At 66.3% G+C, this 24189-nt stretch overlaps 1 protein-coding gene across 2 annotated transcripts; it reads right to left on the bottom strand.

The window, feature by feature from the left end:
- Window positions 1-1737: 1737 nt before the first annotated feature.
- ULK1 (unc-51 like autophagy activating kinase 1) lies at window positions 1738-23972 on the bottom strand. Of its 2 annotated transcripts, none has more exons than XM_082853315.1 (28): window positions 23703-23972; window positions 23264-23356; window positions 23142-23183; window positions 15397-15429; window positions 15067-15103; window positions 14203-14376; window positions 14046-14119; window positions 13718-13819; window positions 12663-12721; window positions 12493-12575; window positions 12073-12123; window positions 11642-11730; window positions 10724-10877; window positions 10008-10068; window positions 9715-9804; window positions 9098-9223; window positions 8432-8580; window positions 8221-8307; window positions 7531-7799; window positions 6670-6863; window positions 6229-6338; window positions 5999-6142; window positions 5452-5645; window positions 5180-5352; window positions 4981-5099; window positions 4428-4585; window positions 3533-3668; window positions 1738-3438 (listed from the first exon to the last, which is right to left on the bottom strand). In XM_082853315.1, exons 1-28 carry the CDS (start codon window positions 23811-23813, stop codon window positions 3383-3385), a joined length of 3168 nt encoding a protein of 1055 aa, XP_082709441.1. In that variant the 5' UTR covers window positions 23814-23972; the 3' UTR covers window positions 1738-3382. The 2 variants fall into 2 exon arrangements, with proteins under 2 accessions (XP_082709441.1, XP_082709442.1); XM_082853316.1 differs by having other exon boundaries at window positions 23264-23443; window positions 23703-23775.
- Between the last annotated feature and the right edge of the window lie 217 nt (window positions 23973-24189).

Raw genomic sequence — 24189 nt, 5'->3', positions numbered from 1 at the left:
CAGCCCTCCTGGGCCCTCCTTACTGTCAGGCTCCTACACAGGGTGTTTACAGCAGCGCTACCCATGAATACCAAGACTGGGGAGCAAGAGGATATCCTTCAGTAGGAAAATGGATACATAAACTCAGTACCCCCAGAAAGGGGAGTATCATTGAGCATTGAAAAGAAATGAGCCATCGAGCCATGGAAAGACCCAGAAGAAGTCAACCTGAAAAGGCTACACTGTGTGATTCCAGCATCGTGGAAGAGGCGAAGCTATGGAGACAGTAAAGGGACGGGGTTAAAGTCAGGGGAGGGAACACAGAGCACAGAGGATATTCAGGGCAGTGAAACGACTCTGCATGACACTGAAATGGTACAGGTCATCATATGTGTGTCCAAACCCACAGCACGGGCACCAAGAGCGAATCACAACGTAAACATGGACTCTGGGTGATGCTGACGTGTCAGTGTAGGTTTATCAGTTGTAACAGATGAATCCCACCCATGCAAGGTGTTAACAGGAGAAGTAAAGTGGGTGACAGGGGGAGAGGGAGTATTTGGGAACTCTCTGTACTTTCTGCACAATTTTTCTGTAAACCTAAAACCGCTGTAAGAAATGAAGTCTATTAATTTGACAACAAAATGCCACGGTTGTCTTAATCCTCTTTCGGCATTTCTTTGTGCAACATACCGGGAGCCCCACAGAGCGGAAGGGGCTGCATCTCCACCAGGCACGGCCCTTCCTGTCTGCAGAGCCCGGAGCACGCACTCCAGGAAGCCAAACTGGAGCAGCCCTGCTGGGATCTAGCCTTTTGCGGCCCCACCTTCCACTTCCTCTATCACTACCCCTCCACGAACTTTCGTTTCACATTGCGGTTAGCCTTTTTGGTAACTTAATGAGATACTTTTAGCCTATTAAAACAGTATGTAGGGCTTCCCTGGTGGCGCAGTGGTTGAGAATCCGCCTGCCAATGCAGGGGGACACAGGTTTGAGCCCTGGTCCGGGAAGATCCTGCATGCCGCGGAGCAACTAAGCCCGTGCGCCACAACTACTGAGCGTGCGCTCTAGAGCCCGCAAGCCACAAGTACTGAGCACGCGTGCCACAACTACTGACCCTGCGAGCCTAGAGCCTGTGCTCCACAAGAGAAGCCACCGCAATGAGAAGCCCGCGCACCGCAATGAAGAGTAGCCCCTGCTCGCCGCAACTAGAGAAAGCCCGCGCGCAGCAACGAAGACCCGATGCAGCCAGAAAAATAAAAATAAATAAATTTATAAAAAAAAAACCTTAAAAACAGATAAATAAAAAACAACACGTGGTCTAAAAAATGGAAACCTTACCACTCAACAACAAAAAGAAAGCATCCGATTCAAACACGGGCAAAGGACATGAATGGGTATTTCTCCAGAAATGACCTAGAAATTGCTGACAGACACATGGAGAGATACTTGAGGTCACTAGCCGTCGGGGGCGCGCACACCAAAACCACAGCCTCTCACACCCACCCAGAGGCGGAGCGGGGGGCCCTCCTGCGCCGCGGGTGGGGACGGAAGTGACGCGGCTGCTGTCAAGGTCTGGCACCCGGTGAACCCCTGGAGGACTGAGCTCCCAGCCTTGCCCCGAACCTGACCTCCAAACTCCAGCTGCTGCTGCAGGACATGGGGGGGCGGGGCGTGTAGTCCGAGAAAGGAGGTGACGGGAGAAGGGTAGGCCGTGACAAACCATCAGTAACAGCAGCCCAACAACTCCAGAGGTTTATTTCCTTAAATTGATGTTACACAACTTAACGCAAGGGGTGGGGGTGGGGGTGGGGGTGGGTGACACAAACGTCTTGTAAGGTAGACCAAGAGCGGAGAGCTGTGCTGTGGAGGACAGGCTGGGTGGGCGGTGCTCACCCCACAGCCCGGAGGTCGCCCGCGGACAGAGCCCAAGGGGCCCCTCCCACGGCGCCAGCCCCCCAGAGGCCCCGGTTCCAGCCAACCGTAAAGCAATAAATACGGACATTTTCTGCGCAGGAGGAGAAGCTCAAGCCACCGGTGAGGAGACAGAAACGAGTCCCAGGGCTGCCCCTCTTCTGGGTCCAAGCACAGAGGCAAGATTTCAAGTATCGCAAGAGAGAAACGCGTGGGGTCCTTGCCTGGGCCTGTGGTGAAACCTCAGCGCCGGGGGTGCTGGGCTGGGGCGGCTCCCTCTGCATCCTTGAGGACACGCTCGAGAGGAGCTAGGCAGAGCCGGGCAGGCCAGAAAAGGGACCCCCCCGAGCCTGGAAGGTGGCCTCCCCGCCGACCCCCCATGGCAGCCAGGACCTGGTGAGGGGACAGAGGGCTTGACATCAAAACCTCCTGTGACAGCTGGACAGGTAGGTTTACGCACAAAAGCAGTCCTCAGCTGCCCGCGGTCTTCAGGCAGGGAGCAAGGGCAGGGGTAGGGCCGCCCTTCAGGCGGGAGGGCGGACGGCCACGCGCAGACCACACGCGCCCAGCGCCGCCGGCCCCCGGGGTCTCAGCATCGCTGCCGAGGCTGCCCCGATCCTGCCCCCGTCCTTTCGGAACAAAACGTCAACTCATACGAGTTTTCTTCTTTTAAAAAAAAAGAAAAATGAAAAAGAGCTGCAGAAGATAAGACACATCTTAGGAGTTAGGTGTGAAAGACGGCAACAGCGTCTGTGCTGGGTTTTGGAAGCTCGCTGCTTCGTACTGTCCGTCCCTAAAAGAACATTTAAATACGACGGCGGCTTCGCCTCGAGAGCAACCCGGGCGCAGGCACAGCACACGCGCCCGCGGAGCTGTCTGCACGCGGACGTGTGATTACGGGTGTGCACACGTGCCTGGCGGTGCAACAGCCGGGTCCAGTCCGCCTGCATAAAGTGCTGGGTGATCACAAAGCTGGGTGGTGGTCTCGGGGGAGGGAGGGGTGGGAGCCAGGAGGACACACCTTTCGCTGGGTGGATCCGCTGGGCAGGCCTGGCGGCTTTGGCTTGAGTGGGCATCACGGTCTCAGGGCCTCTGCTTGTCCTCAGCGAGACAGCCCTGGGGTCTGGGCGGGGCGGGGGCTGCCCACGCATCCCCACCTGCCATCGAGGCAGCCGGGAGAGCAGTTCAGATGGCCGGCCGGGCGGGGAGTTCTGCCCGTCAGCCAGGCCAGGGGACTGGCCTACGTCGAGGTTCTGTGCGGGGCCCTCCAGCGCCCTGAAGTCCACGGCCGCGGAGCCCAGGAGACAGAGACGCAGCCTGAGGCCTGGCTCGGACGCTGGGTGGGGAGCCACGGTCCTTTCCCCAGCACCAGCGAGTGGTGTCACGGCCGTGGGCTTGTCCCTTCGAGTCCGGCCAGCTGCTCCCCACCCCATGGATCGGCAGTGAAGGTCCAGGCCCCTTGGGCGCCGTGGGCCGGGCCTGCAGGAGGTCAGGCACAGATGCCGGTCAGCAGGGCCGAGAGTCTCCGCTCGATGCACAGCTTGCCTGGAGCGAGGGAGGGAGGGGGGCGGGCACCACGGTGAGCGGGCAGCGGCTGCCCCCTCCCGCCCCCGCTCCCAGGGGCCCAGCGGACACTGACACTTGGCGATGTTCTCCACGTCTGCCTGGTCCGAGAGGATCTGCTGCAGTCCCTCCATGAGCAGCAGGGCCTTGTGGTAGCGCTGGACACAGTCCTCCCGGCGGTGGAACATCTCGTCCAGGGCGGCCGACTGCACCTGCCGGGTGAGGGCGGAGGCTGGGCCCAGCTGCCTTCCACAGAGATGGGGGACCCAGGGCTGACGGCCGCACGAGCCACGGAGCAGCACGATGTGGGCGCCGCCGGGTCACGCGCAGGCAGCCGGGGTTACAGGGCAGGCGACCGGCCACCCGCACCGGGCAGAGCACTCCCTCGGTCCCGGTCATGTCAGTGATGGTCACCCCTGGGGGAGGGGGAGCTCGGGGACGAGGAGGCCAACTGTTCCCGAACGTCTCTTCGGGCTGTGTTTTTACTGCACGAGTGAATTTTCTCGAAAACAGGCACTGCCTCAGAAGCAGCGCTTTTTGGGCACAAGGACGCCAAAGCAACAGACGCAGAGCACTGGGCAGGGCCCCTCCAAGCCCCTTGCCTTCATGCCGCAGCTCCTAGCTGGGCTGCCCGCGTTGGTTCCCTCTAGAGAAGAAGGAACCAACTCACCTGCTAAGAGCCTTGAAAACCAGGTTCCCCATTTTCCAGGTAAGGAACCTGAGTTTCAGGGAGGGACACGCCTGGGCCGTGGAGCCTCACAGCGAGGCGGAAGCCCAGGTGAGCTCCCGGCTCCCCACCAGGGCTGGAGGGGCCCAGGTGACATTTGCTGGCTGAGGGGACAGTGTAGTGGAACTTCCCACCCCGGGAGTGATGCCCCTGAAATCCGGCGGAGCTGTGGCCGTCAGCCCGCCCCTGCCGGCTCCTCAGCCCGCTCTCCCCACCCGGCCCCACGTGGCCCCGCCCGGCGTACCGTCTGCACCGCGTGGCTAAAGATGAGCTTCTCGGCGGCGACGCTCTGGATGCGGTCTAGGAGCCGCTGCTTGTCTAGGAAGAAGCGCTGCAGCCGCAGGCTCAGGCCTTGGCAGGACACCACACTCGTCTTGTACAGCTCGTTCAGCTTCCGCACCACTGTGGGAGGCGCCCCGGCAGCTCAGGCCGGCCCCCAGCAAGGGAACCCACGCAACCAGCGGGCAAAAGCCCCTCACTCCGTCCCCGGGGTGCTGTCCGACCCCACCTCCTAGGTGCTCTGCTCAGCAACTCACGCTGCGCCTTCCCGCCCCAGGCCCATGGGGGCCCTGCCACAGGGCCTTTGCACCTGCCCCTCGCCCCCACTATCCCTCCCCGGGCTGGGCCTGCACCAGGGAACCTCCTCAGGAAGGCCTCCCTCGTCACCTCTTCCTCGCTGACCTTCTCCCAGAGATAGCTATCCCTCCCTCCCCGACTCCCCTGCCGTGAGCTCAGGGTCTCATGCCCTGAACGCTGCCGCCGCCGCCGCCGCCGCCACGGGCCGAGGCTGCCCTCACCCTGCTTCACGGTGGACGACAGGCAGAGCTTGCCGGCCCGGATCTGGTCGATGGCGGTCTGCAGGCCCGAGGAGAGGAGCTCGGCCGCCTTCAGGTAGAGCACCAGCTGCTCCGCGAAGCTGGAGGGCGGCAAGGACGCCTCAGGGGCGGAGCCCGCACCCCCGCTGCCTCCCCGCGGGGCCCCGCTGGGCACACCCACCTCCACTCGCGGCTCAGCAGGCTGATCTGGTCGGCCACCACGCTCTCCTGCAGCTGGTACTCGGGCCCCCCGGCCGCCTCGCTGGCACTGCCCTTCAGGGCTGCGATCTCCAGGACGTGCTGGACAAAGTCGAGCGTGAAGCGCAGGCTGTGCAGGATCTCCGTGTGCTCTTGCTGGGGAGACGGGGCCACTGAGGGACGCACCTCGGCACCGCCACCAGCCCTGCCCCGACGCCACGCTGGGCCAGGCGCCTGCCCCCGCCCGGCCCTCACCTCCATGAGGGTCTCCTCGGGCAGGTCGGGGGCCTCGAAGGTCACAGCCCCCTCCAGGTTGGCGGCAACGGGGTCGGCAAAGCTGCGGCAGTGGCCGGGGGCGGGTACCTCGAGGGGGGCCTCGCCGTAGGCCCCGGGCGCCAGGTGACGGGCGGAGGAGGAGCCTGCCGAGCCGAGGGGGCTGGAGGGGCCCCCTGTGGGGACAGGACCGGCCGCCCTCCCCATCAGGCCTCCGCCACTCTGTGACACAGAGCCGGTCCCCACCCGCTCCACTCCTGCCCCTCTGCGAGCAGGCGCCCCAGCGGAGGCCTCACCCCTCCCGGGCCCCCGCCCACTGCAGGGGCACCCCGGAGTCCAGGGCCGGGGCTTCAGGGGCCTGGCTGTGGGAGCCGTGCCCCCGAGCCTCCAAGGAGGACCCTCCCAGGGCCTCGCGTGAGGGTAGCGCCTGGCTCAGCTCCTGACTCTACAGCGAGGGCCCCTCCCGCTTCCTGACGGACGGTGCGGGCCGCTGATCCGCCGCAGCCGCGAGGCCAGCAACGGTCCTCACCTGAGAACACGGTGGCACGGGGGCCCTGGGGCGGCGTGGTCCCGCCGGGGGGCGAGCCCACCGTGAACACCACGGGGGAAGGGCTGCCGGCGCCCCCCGCACGGGCTCCCGGGTGCAGGTTCCCTCCGAAGCCAGCAGACGGCCCTGAGAGAGCAAGAGGAGGGGCTCAGGGTCTTCCTGCCGCGGGCGCCCCCACTTCCCAGAATGCTCTCCGGCGGCCCCCCACGCACCGGTCTCCATGGGCTTTTCCTGCAGGCTGTCCACGCTGCCTGAGTCAGGGGCCTGCGTCCCAAAGGCAGCCTTAAGGAGCAGATCCGTGAGGCGGCCGGCGCTGAGGGACCTGCAGGGTGAAGGGTGGTGAACACGTGCCCTGCGCCACCCAGGGGATCCAGAGACCCAGGCACCAGGCCACCCGCTGCCCAGGGCCGGCCCCCCGGCCCCCCCAGGCAGGGTCTGGGGGCCCCACAGCCTGGTCAGCATGCCCAGCCTGTCCCGACTGTGCTGGCCACCCGGTCCTCCCACCCACCCCGGGCAGTTACTGTCACCCATTGAACAGACGCACAAACTGAGGCTCAGAAGGGGTTGAAGAGGGAGTGAGGTGCCCGCAGACAGCAGGCAGGGCTGGGTCTCTCCTCCCGCAGGCCACGTCGGGGGAGTGCCCACCCGCTCACCTGCCAAAGGAGCCCTTGGCGTCCTCGGTGGGCCGCAGGCCGGGGCCCAGCTGCTGCCCCTGGAAGGGCCCCGCCTCGGAGAGGTCGGGCAGCGTCCGGTTCCGAGGCGGCGTCATCACCACGCCCTGCCGGGCCAGGAGAGTCAGCAAGTTCTGGGAGCTGGGGGTCTTGGTGAAATCGAACGCGGGCACGGCCTAGGAGGGGCAGGTTAAGTGCTGAGAACGACCCGCCACGGTGACATTAACATCTCAACGGGGTCAGCAGCGCCGGCCTGAGCCTGCAGGGCCCCACGCCGCAAAACCCCAAACTTCCACGACCCAGGTCTTCACAGCAAAGGTGTGAAGGCTGACTCCACCCTGTGCTGGAGGACAGTGACACACGCAGACGCACGCGTCCAACACAGGCCATGCACGTGTGCACCTATGCCTGCACAGAGACACCACGAGATAGCTGCAGGTGCTGGCCCCATTTCACAGACAGGAAGACTGAGGCAAGGGATGAGCTAAGTAATGTGCCCATGGTGGCAGCCTGGGTTCTCTGGGGCTCTGGATGCTGGGCCAGGGTCGGGACGCTTCCGGTCAAGGGCCAGAGAGCAGGTGTTTTGGCTTTGGGAGCCAGTCTTCGTCACGGGGATGTGGCCACCCCACACGTGAACGGGGAGACACGGATCCAGCCACCAGCCAGTGCAAGAGGTCTCAGCACAGACGGCAAGCGCTGCTGTGCTGGAGCACACCAGCCCTGCCTCTGGCTTCCGGGGCCCCTCAGGTCCTGTGGGAATCCCGCCAGGCACAAAGCCCGGCGGCCCGAGCACATACAGAGCCACTCCCCACCCACCCCCCTGGAGGCCCGCGGCCCTGTTACCTTGGTCGGGGAGCCCAGAATAGGAGGCAAGGGGTTCCGCTGCAGGAAGTCGGGCAGCTTGGGCGAGCCGCGCAGGGGCCGGCAGGACTGCAGCCCGTGGGAGGGCTGCGGGGGGCTGGCTTGCGGGTGGCCGAACGCCACGCCCAGCGGGTCCGTGGGGGGCTTGGGCAGCTTGGGACGCACCACACGCAGGTCGGACAGGTTCGGGGCACTGTGCAGGCGGCAGCCCAGCCCGGCACTGTGGGGAGAGTGCTCAGGTGCGGAGGAGCCTAGGGAGGGACAGGACGGGCCCAATCACAGCTGTCCCGAGGACTGCCTGGACCTGCCCACACGACCAACCAGGACAGTGTACAGAGACCCCCACGCCTGCTCAGGATTCCCTACGCTCCACTGCGCACCTGAGGAAACAGGCACAGAGGAGCTGAGACACCTGCGCGAGGTCACACAGCATGGCAGGGTCGGGGTGGGATCTGAGCCCCACAGTGGGCCTCCGTAAGCTGAAGGCTTAAGCTTGTTAAAAGAGTCTCACAGAGTTTCCTGCCTTCTTTTAACGCGTAAGAAATGACGGTTGTGAACCAGGAAAACGGCCACTATCCCAAGGAGCGACAGGCCAGCCCAGGGAGGTCAGCCCTGCTCCTCCGCCCCTCCCCAGCTCCACCTGCACACCCACTGGGCCGGAGCTGCACCTACCTGGACGAGGGGACCTGCCACCCCGCATCTCGGCTGCTTGGGGGGAGGGCGCCCCGCTCCAGCCTGGCCGCTCGGGGATGGTTCCGACTTGGGGGCAAGAGGGGTTGCCAAGGTCAATGTGGGACAGAGAGTGAGTCCCTCCCCCGCCCCCCGCGTGGAGACTCCCAGTCCCAGCTCCGAGGCTGGGTCCACCAGCGGCGTGCAGGCTCACCCTGGGGAGACGGCGTGTAGGGCCGGCCCCCACCCAGGGAGAACTTCCTGGACAGGGCGGCTCCGTGCTCGGCGTGAGACGGGGGTGACAGGCTGGCCCGTGCAAAGCCCAGCGGGCTGGTGCTGCCTGACCTGCGGATGGCAGAGGACCTGCGGACGCAAGCAGGCACAGGGTGTGAGGGCCCCAGCCACGCCCGGCCAGGGCCACCAGCATGCCACGTGTCTGTCCCCCTCCGTTCAAGTAACGGGCCTCACCAGCAGCCACAACCCGGTGGGAGCCGCCAGTCCCTGCCAGGGCAGCCCCCAACCCACAGGGGCTTCTGTGAATTACAAAAAAAGGTGCCCTCTCCTCTTCCGAAACTTACAAAAATCGAAGTCAGTTTTGTGGACACAAGACACTTCACTGACATCTACCAGAAAGCCGTCACGGTACAGCTTGAGTGCCAGTATGTCCACAGGGCGGTGGCGCTGACAGTCGCGCAGTGTGCAGTCTGCACAGCCGTGCGTGTGAGATGGCCCCGCACCATCCAAGTGGGCTGCGTGGGGCCCTCACTACAGTCCTCTGGGATGTGCCTGGCCACGGGGGGCCCGTGCACTCACCGCGCCACCTGGTACTGGGTGGGCGACTGAAGGCTCTGCCTGGCCACTGGGGGCCCCGTGCACTCACCGCGCCGCCTGGTACTGGGTGGGCGACTGAAGGCTCTGCTCAATGCGCTGGTAGTTATGCACCTGAGTGGGAACTGGGATGGGGGCCGAGGCCCCGCACCTGCTGCTGGAGGATGCCCCGGCCCGGCTGTGTGGGGAGAGAGGTTGGGGTCACCGCAGCTGGGGCGCTGGGCTGAACCCCAGGCCCTAACATCCCGGGGCAGAGGCCACTCCAGGCCACCTGCTTCCTTGTTTCTGCACACGGCCAGCACTGCTTCCCTGGTACCCCATGCCCCCCACTCTCTGCACCCAGGTGGCTTCTGGCTGGGACCAGCCAGTAGCGAGGTAGGGCCAGCTCCTGCTGGCACTGGGAGTCACTGCCCGCTTCGCCCCACAAGCTCGGGAGGGGCGGAGGGAGCGACGACACTGGTCTCTGGTGGTTCCGGTAACCACCCCTGGGCCCCAAGCCCACCCTGCATCCCTTCCACCACAATCCCTTCCTTCCGCCGGACCACCCACAGGGCCCTGGCACCCTGCCGGGGCTGAATGAAGGCAGGGCCTCTGGACACAACCGCTTCCTGCAGGATACGACTGTGGCTGGGGCGCTGTGATGCTGCCTGTGCCCCGGGCCCCGCTTACCCTGAGGGGCTGAGGGAGCTGCTGCAGGGCGGGGAAGGAGACGGGGTCCGGCCGCGGCTCTCCAGGCCAGCAGAGGCCGCCAGCGAGCTCCTGGCGGGGACAGGGCGGACGGCAGGGCCTCACATTCAGGCCAAACCAGCGCAGACCCTGGCCCCTGCTTGGGACTCCGTCCTGCACTGGGCACAGCAGACTCGGCATTTCCCAAACTGTCTGACCCAGGCAGGTCAGGGGACAGCCTGAGAGCAGGCGTCGCCCTCCCCGCAGAGCCGGCGGGTCTCGGGCTGGGGGCTTACCCGCTGCACATCAGGCTGTCCGGTGGTGGCTTGGCACCGACCGCCTCGGCCACCAGGTCACCTGTGGATGGGACACGGGTGAGGCTGGGCCCAGGCACCTCTTCCTGGGCGGGCCCAGGCCACAGCGAGCCCAGCACTCTCCCGTCCCCGCTCCTGTCGCTCGCGCTGACACCCCCCTCTGCCTGTCTGGACCTCATGGCACTCGGAGACCCTGGCACCCTCCCCACACACCAGCCTTCAGCGAACCCCAGGCTGGGTGTCCACACCTCCCAATCTGGGCCTCACCCCTCCTCCAGGACCGCTGGGTCCCCACCTTCCCGCTGCCCTCCTTGAGCTGCCGGTGGCTGGGTACAGGGCCTCTCCTCCCCTGCAGAGCCAAGCCGACAGGCTCAGGGTGGCCCGTCGGACACCTGGGCCCGCTCCCACGTGGCCCCGGCCTGGGAGTCTCAGGGCGGCCAAGGCCGTGAGGGAAGTACCAGCAGCCGGGGTCGCGAGGGGAACTGAGGGCCCGAGAACAGGGCTCTGCGGGGTGGGCGGGGGCAGCAGCTCCCCCCTCGGAGCAGGCGCCCCGGACGCTCCGCGGCAGGCAGGACTCAGCTCTGACTCTCTGGCCAGGCTGATCTGGGGTAGAAACTTCCAGAAGCCCCTTCTTAGGGGTTCCGTCTGGCATGTCTGCAGCGATCTCCCTGCCCACCCCTGCCTGGTGGCCCCCTGACCTGGAAACTGGGCCGGGACCATGACGAAGTCATCAGTGTCACAGGACGAGTCCTTGCTGCTGCCGCCCGAGTCCCGGGAGCCCTGCAGGAAGCCGGCGGCCTCGGCCGGGGAGGTCAGGGTCTTCTGGAGCTGCTGCTGCATCTCCCCCAGGGACTGGGGGTCAGAGGGGAGGCCGCTGAGACCCGGCCCCAGGGCCTGGGTGAAGGGGACCATGGGGACGAGGCAGAGGCTCTGCACGTTCTCCTCCCCCAGGCCGCTGCTTCTCCAGTGACCTCCCCACAGGAGCGGTCACCTCACGGAGCCCCCTGCTGCCCAGCACGAGGAACCGCTTGGCCCCCAAAGGCTCCAGAGGCCCCGTGTCAAGCGACTCCCGCCCTGCCCCCCATGGCCCTGCACAGCGCTCGGGAGGTGGGGCGTCTGGAAGGTCCACCTTCGGGCGTGAGCGAGCCGTGCTCTACGCCACCAGCCTGGCCCTGGCCCCCGCCTGCCAAGACGGACGGACAGACAGACGGCCCAAGGGAGGTTCAAGCCCCAGTGCCCCCGCCCCCGAGCACAACCTCGGCAGACCTCACCCCAGCCCTGTGCTGGGGACGCGGGCTGCGGGGCGGGTGGGCTCCCAGGACACGGGGCCCCCACCCGTGGCCACCCGCGCGCCCGTGCACATGCAGGCGCGGAGCTGACACGGTGCTGAAGAGACCGACGGGACACAGGGACCCTGAAACAGGCGTCCACCCGCTTCTAACTCCGCCACATTCACAAGCAGAACGTTTCTGAGTCTGGTGTGATGAGACCAGACGACACAGCAGAAGGCGCGAGCTGGGGCGGGGCGGGAGCGCGACGAGGTTCCTGCGGACGCCTGCACACCCCGCAGCCGAGGCGACAGGAGCCCGCAGCCCGCCGCCCTGCGCGTGACTCACCGGTGGGGAGGCCAGGTGTGAGGTGGAGCTGCTGCTGGAGCTGCTGCCGGACCCCGAGCTTGGGTACGAGGGCACGGGCACGGGCGGGGCTGGCAGAGGGCGTGAATCAGCACCCATCAGCATGGGATGCTCTGCTCCCACCTGCCCATGTCAACCCCACGCCGAGCACAGCTGCCGGCTCGGGACCCGCCCCGCCCCAGAGGAACCCAGGGACCAGGAGGGGACCTGTGCGAGGGCCTGCCCTCACCTCTCCAATCCCACCGCACCAAGTCAGCTGAGCTCGAGCCCACCCCCTGGCCTCTGGGGCCCCTGGGGACCACAGGCTGGAGGAGGGCTGAGGAGCTGGTAGCCCCCAACCTCCCAGGGTGGGGCTGGCAGCCCACAGGGAGAAGGGGGGGGCACGGGAGTGCCGAGACCCTCAGGGGACTCACACTTCTTCACAGCGGCACTGGAGTCAAGGAAGGGGTGATGGAAAAACTCATCTGCAGGAGAGGGATGGGCCCGGGCTCAGGAGGGGTGAGGCCAGGCCCCACCGTCCCCGGGGCCCTGTCCCCGCTGCCGCACTCCAGCAACGGAGGGAGGCAGAGTCCCAGCTGGTGCCCCCAGCGCGGCCCAGGCCCGGATCCAGCCACCCTGCCCACGGTTCTCCCAGCAGTGCTGCCCATTGCAAAACCGGGGATTTATCTCCGCTGCTGGGAAGGGAGCTGCGGGCCCCGGGAAAAGCCACTCACTGCCGCCACAGGGCCCCTGGGAGTGGGGTGTGCAGGACGTGGGGGCAGGGGCGCAAGCCCGAGGGCCCTGACCCCCCAGGCCTGTCGGGCGAGGTGGCGGGCCAGCCAGGGGGTGCTCACCGAAGTCCATGCGGTCTCTGTGGTTGCGCTGAAGCAGAGACAGGAGCAGCTGTCTCAGCGGGGCCGAGGTCTCCCGGGGGATGCTGGGGGCACAGGGCACGACGTTGACAGGGCAGCCTGCCCGGGGGCGGGGGGGCGGGGTGTCTGTGTCTGGCGGGAGGGGCACTCACGGGGGGACCAGCGTCTTGTTCTTCTCATAGAAGAGGCGGAGGTCCTGGGGGCTGCTGGCCTGGAAGTGAGGGCCAGGGGGCCAGGTGTGAGTGTCCCTGCTGCTCTCAGCCACTAGCCGCTCAGAGCCTCTGTCTCCCGAGAGGCCCCTGGTCGAGCACTGCCAGCCTGTCTGTCCAAACACTGAGCGCCCTCGCATGCTTCCAAGGAAGGGGGCCCCCTCCCCCCCCCGCCAGGCTGTGGAACCACGGGGACCACACAGGGGGGCCAGGGGGGCCCAGAGCAAGGATGCTGGCTGGGCCCCCTTCCCACCTGGTGCGGGTGCATCCTGGGTATCTGGTGTGACCGGTCATGTGCTTCTTAAAATTAAAATGTGGCCCGTGCACCCCACCCCAGCAAAGAGCCCCAGAACAAGCTCGCCCCCCAAGTGGGCCCCGCCCACACGCCTGTTCACGTGTCACGCGCTCAGCACTGCTGTGTGCCAGGCACTATTCAAGGCTCGGGGGGTACAGTCGAGAGCAAGAGACAGCCCCTGCCTTCCCAAGGCCAACATGCCAGCGGGGGACGGCCCTCCGCTAGTCGCCTGCTCACGTGCAGGAAACGGCAGGCAGGGAGGTGCGGGGAGCGGGGATGGGGGCAGCCGAGGTCACCGGGCAGGCAGAGGGCGCTTTGGGGCAAGCTGGCGACAGCGGAGAGCTGCCGCGTCAGCCCACGAGGCCAGCACGGGACGCGAGGGCCTGCGACACGGGCTCGGGGCCCTGGACCCTTTGGGGTCCAGCACACGGCAGGCCACTGCCTTCCAAATGCAGGGTGTACCCCAGAGCTTGGGGTCCTCGTACCAATCTGGTGGGTCATGCCAGCCCTGGAATGGGCAGGAGGGAGGCCACAAAACTTGGTTCAGACATACGTGTGGACACGCACAGGTACGCCCCAGAGCCAGTGGAGACTCCGGCCTCGGCCCTGAAGTGACTGCACGGGGGGGAGCTGGGCGGCCACGGCACGCCGGCAAGGGGAGGCTGCAGGGCTGAGCGCGCCACACCCTCTGCCGGGGCCTCACCTGGAAGGGCGCCTTCCCTGTCAGGCACTGGTACACGATGGTGCCGATGCTCCACAGGTCCGCCTTCCCGTCGTAGTGCTGCGACATGATGACCTCGGGGGCCTGCGGGGTACAGCGCGGTCGGCGCGACGGCAAGGATGGACGCTGAGCGCGCGCTGAGCAAAGTCTGGCTCCAGCCAGGCGCCAGCCAATCATAACAGACGCCAGCCGAACGCCACAGACGTGGCGGGAAACGGTACAGCCACGACGGTTGCCACCCAAAGTGAGGCCACAGGATGGACACGGGGGGGAACCCCACCGCGGACCCCCTTCCAACAGGCCCACCTACCATGTACATGGGGGAGCCGCAGAGCGTGGCCGCCATCATGTTGCTCTGCAGGTACCGGGCAAAGCCGAAGTCGGCTGCAGGCAAGGAGAGGCGTGAGAGGGGTGGCCGCGGCCCCCGGGCCTCCGCCGGTCTCCCCGGGCCCCGGCCGCCACCTCACCGATCTTGACCCGGATGTTGCTGGGGGTGGCACGGCGCCCACCAGGGTTGGATAGCAGGAGGTTCTGGGGCTTCAGGTCCCGGTGGATGATGCCCTTGCTGTGCAGTAGCCGCACGGCACCGGCGATCTGCTGCAGGAAGAGCCGGATGGTGTCCTCGCTCAGCGTCCGCATGGCTGAGGGGAGACGGGCTCCGTGGGGCGCAGCTCGCCCGGGCGCCCCGGGCCAGCAGCCTCCCGCCCCGCATGGCTCCCGAGCCCCTCCCTGCGGCCTCCAGGCCCGTCGGCCACGCCGTCTGACCCTGAGCTGCCCCGTGTCCGCTCCCAGCCTGCGAGCCCCGCGCTGCTGCCCAGCACACCCCGCCCCTTCTCAGCTAAGGGCCGCTTCTCAGCAGCTCCCTCTACCTGCTGCCCAGGGCATGCACCACGGCCAGCGGCTGTGCGATGAGCCCCAGGCCCGGCCTCAACGGTGGTCCCCCACCCGCGCCAGGACCCTGCGAAGGCCCGCCCCCTGTGGAGAGCCGGCCCCCGCTGGGGCCCAGGACAGGTCTGGCCCCCGCAGAGCAGCCGACCGGCGACCGGGACCCTGCCGGGCACCACATCCACAGCGGGCCGCACGGGGCCCCGCTCAAGAGTGACCCTTGCAGACCACGTCTGCCCTGAGAAGCCATCCCTCGTGGCTCTGACGCAGCATGTGTCCCCAGCGGGGCTCCGCTCCCCCTTGCATCTTTCCCAGCAGGCGCCAGGGGGATGGGAGCCTCCGCCATCACCATCAGGCCCAGGAAAGCTCGCTCAGGCCAGGCCCCCTCTCAGAACGCATCAGGTGAGCCTCGCGGGCAGCCCGTCCCGCCGCAGGTGTCCACTCACTGTGCAGGTAATCGGCCAGATCGCCGCCGTTACAGTACTGCAAGAGACCGCCACACGCCTCGGTCAGCGGCCAGGCAGCCCCTCCCGCCGTGCCCGGCTCTCCCACCACCCCACCCCTGGGCGCTGCTCCCTGGGCACTCGGTGCCCCGTCTCCAGCCTGGGCAGGCGTCCCCCGCAATCCGTGCTTGAGGAGGTCAATGGGGGTGCTCGCCGGTGAGGCGGCCCGAAGCCCACGGACATGAAAACAACTTCTCACCGCAAGGTGACAAGGGGCCTGAGAGCCGAGAGGGCCCAGCCTCCCCGTCCTCACAGCTGGCCTCCAGGACTCACCTCCATGACCAGGTAGACGGAATTGGCCATTTCCTGCAGGACACAGAAGAGGCAGTGAGGGGTGGGCAGCAGCACGCCCCGCCCCCCAGCCTGGCAGCCGTCTGGGAAGACTGGCTTGGCCCCAGCGTGACCCGGGCACCCGGCACCTGCAGCTGCCCTCAACACACTGCCTGGGCTCAGGCAGGAGAGGCCACTGAGCGTGGACACTGGCTGGCCGGGCAGCCCTGGGGCCTGTCATGCCAGGGCTCAGCCAGTTCGTTAGTGGCCAGGAGATGAGGATGTCTAGAGCCAAGTGGGCTTGAGTGACCAGAGAAGCAGCCAATCGGATCACTCCATCTGTCAAGTCTGGGGAAGGGGCTGAGGACCCAGGAGAGGTGTCGGGGCGGAGCAAGGACCCCGCCCCCCGGGGGCAGCCCTCAGCAGCCCAGGGCTCCGCCAGGGGCAGGGGCAGGGGCAGCCCCGGCCCGGAGGTTCTGACAGGGCTCAGCTTGCCCTTCCATGAGTGCTGAGTCCTGGCCACGCAGAAGCACTTAGTGGGGGACCCAGGCCCCCAAGAAGGGACACAGCGAGGGCGTGAGGGCCTTGACTCTCAGGCCGCGGAAACTGCTCCTGGCTCTGGAACCAAAGATGCCAGCAGCATTATAGGTTGGCGCCGCCAGCCCACTGCCGGCCAGCTTCCGGCTCAGCCCTTGGCCACCCACGGCCTCGGGCTGCCACCAGCATCCACGGCTCGGTCCACGACAGCAAGACCGCGGAGCCCGTTGCTCAGGCCAGCGCGCAGACGCCTTCCCGCACTCACGGCCCTGGCGTCCGTCCAGGAGGGGCCCCTGAGATCCCCAGGTCACGGAGGAGGAAACTGAGCCCCGCGAAGCCAAGTCAGCCAGGCAGGCGGGGTCCTGACCGCTCTGCCTCCTGCAGACAGCCCCCCCCTTCCCAGGCGGGGTCTTCCCTAACGGAGGGGCCCTGCCGGCCAGGAGCAAGTCCCTGAGCCCCTTCAGCACCAGCACACTGCCGGGCCCTGGGGGCCAGGGCCAGCCCCTCCCCGCCGCCCGGGAGAACGCGCCGAGCCCCCGTTCCCCACCCGCACGCTGCGCCCGGGCAGCTCCAGCTTCTCACCCCCAGGGGCTCGGGGGCAAGCGCGGGAGCTGGCCCCGGAGCTCTCAAGGCATGCGGGGAGCCCCGAGGGACGCCTGGGTGGAGGAGGCAGGTGGCTGCAGGAGGGACACTTCTCAGCAGCCTTTGGGGGAGGGCACCCGAGGCCCAGACAGACTTGATCCCCAGCAGCGGGCCACCACCCCGACCTGGCAGGACAGAGGACCCCTGATCAGTCACCCTACCCCCAGGAGGTTGGGCCTGGGCTCAGACCCACACCAGTAGAACACAAAGCCACTGGGTGACACCCAGGTGTAAATGTCAGCCCCCTGAAACAAGAGAAGACCCCTACGGGACTGCCCTGGTGGCGTAGTGGTTGAGAATCCACCTGCCAATGCAGGGGACACGGGTTCAAGCCCTGGTCCGGGAAGATCCCACATGCCACAGAGCAACTGAGCCCGTGCGCCACAACTACTGAGCCCACGCGCCACAGCTACCTCCGAAGCCTGCATGCCTAGAGCCCGTGCTCCGCAACAAGAGAAGCCACCACAGTGAGAAGCCCGCGTGCGGCAATGAAGACCCAACTCAGCCAAAAAAAGTAAATAAAAAAGATACATTTATATCCAAAACAAAAGAGAAGCCCCCATGCCTCCAGAGCTCCCCCAACAGAGGGGCTGTGGGTCCGGGACAGGGACGCCCCGGGGAGCAGGGCTGAGAGGTGGACACTGACACCTCTGAGAGGTGGACTCCGGGGGCTGGCTGGGCCGCGTGCCCCACCCTGCTTCCCCAGGCCCTCACTCAGCGGCGTGTCCGCAGGGATGCAGAAGCCTTCCCAAGTGCCCAGCTGGGCTCCTCTGGGAGGGGGCGGGCTCCGCCCACCAAAGCAGGCCCTCCCTCCCACCCCCGCCCCCCCCCCACCCAGGAGAGAGGTGGGAGCTGCCTCAGCCCAGCACGCAGGCCCCGCCCTCCCAGGCCAGCTGTGGGGAGAGATAATGCAGGGAGAAAGTCCCCGGTCACGCCGCACCCACGACTGCGACCAACCCCGGCGGGGTTGGCAATGGGGACAGAGGGGTACCAGGAGGAGGGAGATCCCAACAGAGGGAGGCTCTGAGAGCCGGGTGCAGAGCCGGAGGCTCCCGGGCAGAGGGGCCAGAGATGAGGACCCAGAACTAGCCCAGGAGATAGAACAGCCACTCCCCGTGACACCCAGGCCACCTGTTCCCTCACCTGCCGTCACTCTGACCATGGCCACCTCTGGGGACATGCTTAACAGGCTCCGAATTCACCCGCCAGGGAGCAGCCTTGTCCTGAGTGGCCCAGAGGTGCCACACCGCTAGAGGGGCAGCGCGGGGTGGGGCCCAGGCACCCCCAGCTCTCGGCTGTCCTCCCGACAGGACCCCTGCTCCCCAGGAAAGCCTCCGATCACCCACTGAGCCAGGACAGACAGGGCCGGATGACAAGGGCAGGAGACAGTGCAGCCTCCACGCCCCCGAGGGTCCCCGGGCAGTCACCCAGGGCTGGCAGAACCGTGGCTGCATGGGACAAGGGGCCTGCCAGCTGGGAGGTGAGTCCCGCGCAGCCTGGACCCCACGACCTCCTGCCCCAGAAAGGAGATGCCTGTGCATCAGTGACAGCATACTGCCCTTTGTGCCCAGGAACCCACGGGACCCCCGCACAGGACCCCGAAACCCGCTCCAGCTGGGGGCGCTTCCAAACACCAGGCCAGACGCCCACCTTCCCGCGGGGCCACCCCACGGGGCCCGCCGCCCACTGGCTCGGGGCTCCTAGCCCTCCCCGCTGCCTGACACCCTGGACCCCCGAGACCTCCCTGAAGCCTTCCTGGTGCCCCCCGGGCCTCGACGAGCTCTCAGTGAGCAAAGACCAGGGGCTCTGGGGCCCCTCTTCTCCCCCGATCTCTGTCCCTTCACCCCGTGGGTCACCCAGCAGAGACCGAGCGTGTTGCCCGCAGGCCCTACTGTGCACGGAGCCCAGAGGTTCAGGGCCTGAGGGGGAGAGCACAGCAGGGCTGGGCCGGGGGAGTCGTGCCCACCTCCCCTCACCACGTGGGATTCGGGCCCGCGGAGGCCCGGCCTCGGGGTCCCCCACTGCCCTGGCTTCAGAAGGCCCCTTCCCCGCCCGTAGCATCAGCTTGTGAGGCGCCAACCCCATGGGCCGGCACGAGCCTCGGCCACGCCTGCAGCGCCCCCAGTGTGGCGGTCTCCGGGACGGCTGCGTGCCCGGGCCCCCCTGAGGAAGCCGGCTCTCCAGGCTCCCCGGGGGGCCGTCAGCACGGCCTCGGTGGCACTGCTGGTCTGCCCCTGGCAGTCTGCTGCCCACCCAAGACCCGGAGAGGTCACGCCTCGGCCCTCCTCCTCCTGAGCTAAATTTGGTCTCCACGAGCTCCCCCAGGCTGGGGGACCAAGCGGACTGCAGACGGCAGGCCGCCTCCTTTGCGGTCGGTCCAGACTCGGCCTGGACACTCCAAAGGACCAGGACTGCTTCCTGGGGCTGTGGCGGCCGCCGAGCCAGAGGGCTCCCCTCCTGGGGGAGGCAGATGAGGGAGCTTCTGGCCGCGCTCTTGGCCCCAGGAGTCCATCATGTTCTTAATGCAAAACCACCAACACGGCCGAGGCGCCGGCCCACCGGGCCTCCAGCCTGCAGGGAGCACAGCGGGGCCACCCCCAGCCCACCAGTCCCCCCGGCGCCACCTGAGGAGCGGGCAGGTCCCATCGACGTCCCAGCCGACTTAAGGGGAGGAAACGGGCACAGAGAGGCCCTGTGATTCTGCCTGGCATCCGGGCACCAGAGTCCTGGCCGCTCCACCGTGCGTGCGGCCCCCAAGGAAGGGGGCCGTGAACGCTGACCTGCACACCTCGAGAGGACAGGCGAGGCCCCGAAGGCGGGATGAAGCGGCACCCTCTCCGTCTCTCAGTGGCGCGCCCATAGGCCCTGGGGACCGGGCCGCCCGGGTGTCGGGGCCAGGTGTCCCAAGCAGCCTGGCACGGGCGCCCGGGCACGCAGGAGGTGCTAAGGTGCTTTGCTTAAGAGGATCCCAGCTCCCGGGCTGGCCGAGCCTGCTGTCCGGTGACCCTGGGCTGGGCTGTCTGGTGATCCTGGGCTGCGCAGGTGGGCTGGGCAGGCGGGCGGGCAGGCGGGCGGGCGGGCACTGGCCTAGTCAACCCCTTGGAGTGGGCCGTCCTGGCTCCAGAAGGGGGCAAAAGCCACAGCCAGGGCCGGAGCACAGCCGCCCATGGGGCCGCGGCACTCCCCGCCCCCAGGCTGGGCTCTCCTGGACAGCGCCCAGACGGGAAGGGATGCCCAGCCCCGCCCTGAGGAGGAAGCCCAGCCTCCCTCAGGGAGCCTCCTTCCAGCTTCCATTGTGTGCCTGTGGCTCCCGGGGGCCGGGGGGCCGGGGGGAGGCCAGCTGCCCTCTGCAGCCCCCTTTTTCCCACACACCGGGCCCGCCCCTGACTCGGGAGAAGCAGGGGACACTTCCAGAACGGAAAACACAGAATCGACGTGTCCCTGCCCGGACCCACCAAGCCCGCCTGGGTCACGAAAAAGCAAGGCCAAAGGGTGACACTGTCCTGAATGACCCCACAGCGAGGCAGACCTCTCCCCTTGACTGAGGTGTCCGCCCACCCAAAGTCACTAAGGGTGGCTCTGTCAGCCAGGCCGGGAAGTGAGTCACCCAGCTGTGGGAACCAGCTGGACGGCGTGCTGCTCTCAGGAAGGCCCCCGTCCCAGGGCGCACGCTGGGCAGGGATGTCCCCTGAGCCCTGTGATGGCCACTCTCCCCAGAAAGAGCACACCCAATCACGGCCCAGCAGGCGAGGGCAAGACCCAGAGCCAGCCGTCTGCCCCCCAAAGGAAAGGAAAGGCCAGGGGCTCCCGCTGCCTGCCCACATGTCTGTGGGCCACAGAGCAGAGCACCACCCCAGAGGCCTCCCCCACGCACGCACAGCAGCCTGACAACGGTCACTATTCCGTATGGCCACGAAACAAAACCACCTCAACAGACAAGAAGCAACCTGAGGAGGAATATTTGCAACCTATCACGGAAGGGCTTTCCTTAATATATAAAGAGTTCCCACCAACCAATATTTATATAGCACTTACTAACTAACAAGTACAGATCTAAACACTTAACATACATAGACTCAAGCTGTCATCACAACCACCGTACGACATAGATGTACTGTTATCATCTCCCATTTTCTGGGTAACACTGAGGCACCAGGAGGCTGAGTAACCTGCCCAAGGTCACACAGGTAAGTAAATGGATGAGTTGGGCTCAGAAAGGCAGTAGGGCGCAGGGCCCATGCTGTTAACCACAGTGCCGTCCAACCTCGGTAATCACAAGACCCACAGGAGCACATCCCTGGGTAGGAGGCATTCCTGGTGTTCACGTGCACACAGAGAGATGCTGAGCCTCCCCCCAAAGTGAACAACAGGACCATAAGAGATGTCATTTCCACCTCTCAGGCAGGCCAAGAGGGAAGTCTGATAACCGACCTCCTGGCGAGGATGTGGGGAGACAGGCGCTCCTGCCAGCAGCACTGCTGTGCGCACGGTCCAGCCTCTATGGACCACAATCTGGCAACTGTTCCAAACTAAAATACACATCCTCTCATTTCTAGGAATCCACCCTGTGGACACACAGTCATGGCAAAGGTGAATCCAGGAGAGTCGCCGCCACACTGCTGACATGCAGAATCCCAGAATAACCCCATGTCCCACCAGTGGGGGACAGGTGAGGTCAACTGTGGAATACAGGGCCACGGAACACCACACAGCTGCAAATAACACCACAGTCACAGTCGTAGTGACGCCAGCACACACAGTGCTTACTAGGACCAGTTTCAACCAAACAACTCCAGACTCTCTGTTTTACAGAGAAAGACATGGACGCACAGACGGATTAAGACACTTGTTCCAGGACACACAGCTCGTTTAAGTGGCAGAGCCAGGACTGGAACTAGGTCACCTAGCTTCAGAGTCTGGACTCTGAACCCTGCAGAAAGAATGGGGGATAATTTTCTTGGGAGGAGAGGGGTGTCACTTCTCACATACGGATTGAGTTAATGTGGAGTGACACAGACCTTCTCAAAGACACACACTTAAGTGAAAAATGCCACAGTAGAACTGTAGATGGTGTGGCAGCAAAGAGGTACGTGAAGATGTGTCACTGTCCCCAGAGAGACCCTCTGGGGGAGATGGGGCTCATTGGGCCAGGGATGGTAGGGTCACCTTTTCCCACGTCCCTTTTGTACTGTTTCTTCATTTTTTTTTTTTTTAAGCCAAATCATTAACTGTTTTTAAAAGCCATGATTTCCTGGGTTCCATGTGTGTCTCAGACAAGTGTCTAAGGACTTGGGGAGCCACCCCACACCCCAAAGGCTGAGAGCACAGGGCCCCCGCGGGGGGGGGGGCCTGCAAGGGAGAGGCTGGCTGGCCTTAAGCACTTCCTCTGCACAAGGGAAGCCACAGCACTGCAAGCCCTGGAGGAAGTGGCACTGCCCACAACCAGGTGTGTGGCCCAGCCAGGATGGGAAGGAGGGCGCGCAGAGGCGGGGGCAGGGGACAGGGAAGGGTGGGAGAGGAGGAGGGGGAAGGGGGCCGCCCTCTTGGCCCCAGAACACAGCTTCCAGGCACTTCCTGTCGCTGTCACATTGGACCTGGGCCCTCCCCAAGTCACCTCATGTCATGCCACAGCCCCCAAGGCCGCAGCCCCGCTCTGAAGGGGGAGGGAGAGGACAGGGAAGGAGGGAGGAGGCCACCAAAACACAGACAGCCAGGCTGGGAACTTCCCCTCAGCCAGGGGCTGGTCCCGTGGCCTCAGTAAACAGGTTTCAAAACCATTAGTCAGCACTTTGGCCCTCAGATCTGCTGCCTCAGGTTCCTGGTCCCCAAACTGGGTCTCCAGGGTCCCAGACCTGGGCCGAAGCCGGGCCCCCCCTCACCGCCAGGCCTGGGGGCCCGGGGTCACTGGGGGAAACAGGCCGCGGTCTTCTGGGCCAGCTAGGCCTGAGATGGCCTCATCAGCCAGCCGGGCACCCGCCTCCCTCCTGCCCGGGTGGCTGGCCCCAGCTGCCGGCAAGAAGGAATCTCCCTTAGCCCCGCCCCTCCCCCAGTCTGACACAGGGAGACAGTGGCCAATGCCAGGCCGCTGGGGTAATGTCAACAAACAATCCGCTGGCCCAGACAGGTGGTCCAGGCCGGCAGGGCTGCCCTGAGCCTGCGCTGGGGACAGGACTCACCGTCGCGGCCGCTGGGCCAGACACCCCCGAGGGCCACGCTGTAGCCAGACCTCCCTCGGTGGAGCTGCGCTGGCGCCCCTGGCACTCAGGTGGCGGGGGAAGGTGGGAGCTCTCCCAACACGCCCAGAGGAAACCCAGGCCCAAGAACTGGGCTGAGGGTGGGGTCTCCAAGGTCCCAACAGGCCTCCGACGCCCATCCACACATGGGGGTGCCCAGCTCCTTCCCCCAGTACGAGACGCTAGCCTGGAAGAGTCCACTCCTGGCCAGGGTCTCCAGCACTTGGCTGGACTGGGACTTAAGTCAGCGGGGCCTGAGGCTGTACTGGGGCCGGTGGGGGCGGGGGCGGAGGGGAGCACAGCCCATCCCCACCAAGACGGCGCCGGCAGCCTTACCTGGAAGTCATACAACGCCACGATGTTTTCATGTTTCAATTCCTAGGACAGAAAGCCAGGTTTCCTGTGAGCGGAGCGCCCTCGCCCATCACCCGCTCCCCCTGCTGCTGCGGCCAGCTCACCTTGAGGATCTTGATCTCCTTCCCCAGGAGAGTCTGCGACTTGGCCAGGTTCTTCTTGTTAATGCACTTGACAGCGACCTCCAGGTCGTGTTTCTGAAAACCAAGCGCGGGTGTCCCTCAGGGGCGGGGAACCCGGGAACGCCTTGAAGGCCTTGCCCAGGCCAAGCGCCCAGCAGGTCCCTGGAGATGAGGGGGTCAGGAGTGCATGTGAGGGGGACGTGGGGTCCCGAGGCTGTGGGGTGAGACGAGGGGCGCCCGGCTGTGTTCATGTGGGGTCCCCGGCAGGATGAGGGGGCCTCCGGGGTGTGGAGGTGGGGATGGGGGTGGCCGGCGGTGGGGATGACGGGGGGGGGTTCCTGGAGCGGGGGATGGGGAGAGGGACCCCGGGGCGGGGGGGCCGCCCTCGCCGGCGCTCTGTCCGGGCCGGCCGGCCCCTCACCTCGCGGTGGCGCCCCTTGAAGACCACGGCGAAGGCGCCATGCCCAATCAGGTCCTTGCGCGAGAACTCGAACTTGCCCACGGTCTCCAGGCCGCCGCGGCCGGACTCCATGGCGCGGGCCGGGCCAGGCAGGCCGGGGCTCAGGCGACGGCACGGGCCGGGGGCGGTGGGCAGGGGGCGCGCCCCATCGGGTAGCCCGGGCTGCGGACGCGATCCGACTCCAACCCAGTCTTGACCTGGGCTCCGACCCTAGCTCAGGATCCAGCTCGGGCTCCGGCCCGGAGACAAAAGAGCCGCGGCCGCCGGGCCCGGGAGCCTGAGACGCCGGCGCAAGCGCACAGAGTGCCGGGCGGGGCGGAGCCTGGGGGCTAGCCTGGCTGGGGCGGGGCGGGGCCTGCCGGGCGGCCGCGCTCAGTGGGTGGTGGCGCTGGCGGTGGGGCGGGGCCTGTTGGGGCGGGACCAGATGGTTGGGGCGGGGTCAGTAGCA

The sequence above is a fragment of the Leucopleurus acutus genome (genome assembly GCF_964270905.1).
Source record: "Leucopleurus acutus genome assembly, chromosome: 13".
In the NCBI taxonomy this organism is placed as follows: Eukaryota; Metazoa; Chordata; class Mammalia; order Artiodactyla; family Delphinidae; genus Leucopleurus; species Leucopleurus acutus.
The sequence above is the reverse complement of the archived record's forward strand: the minus strand, read 5'-3'. Positions and strand labels throughout refer to the sequence as shown.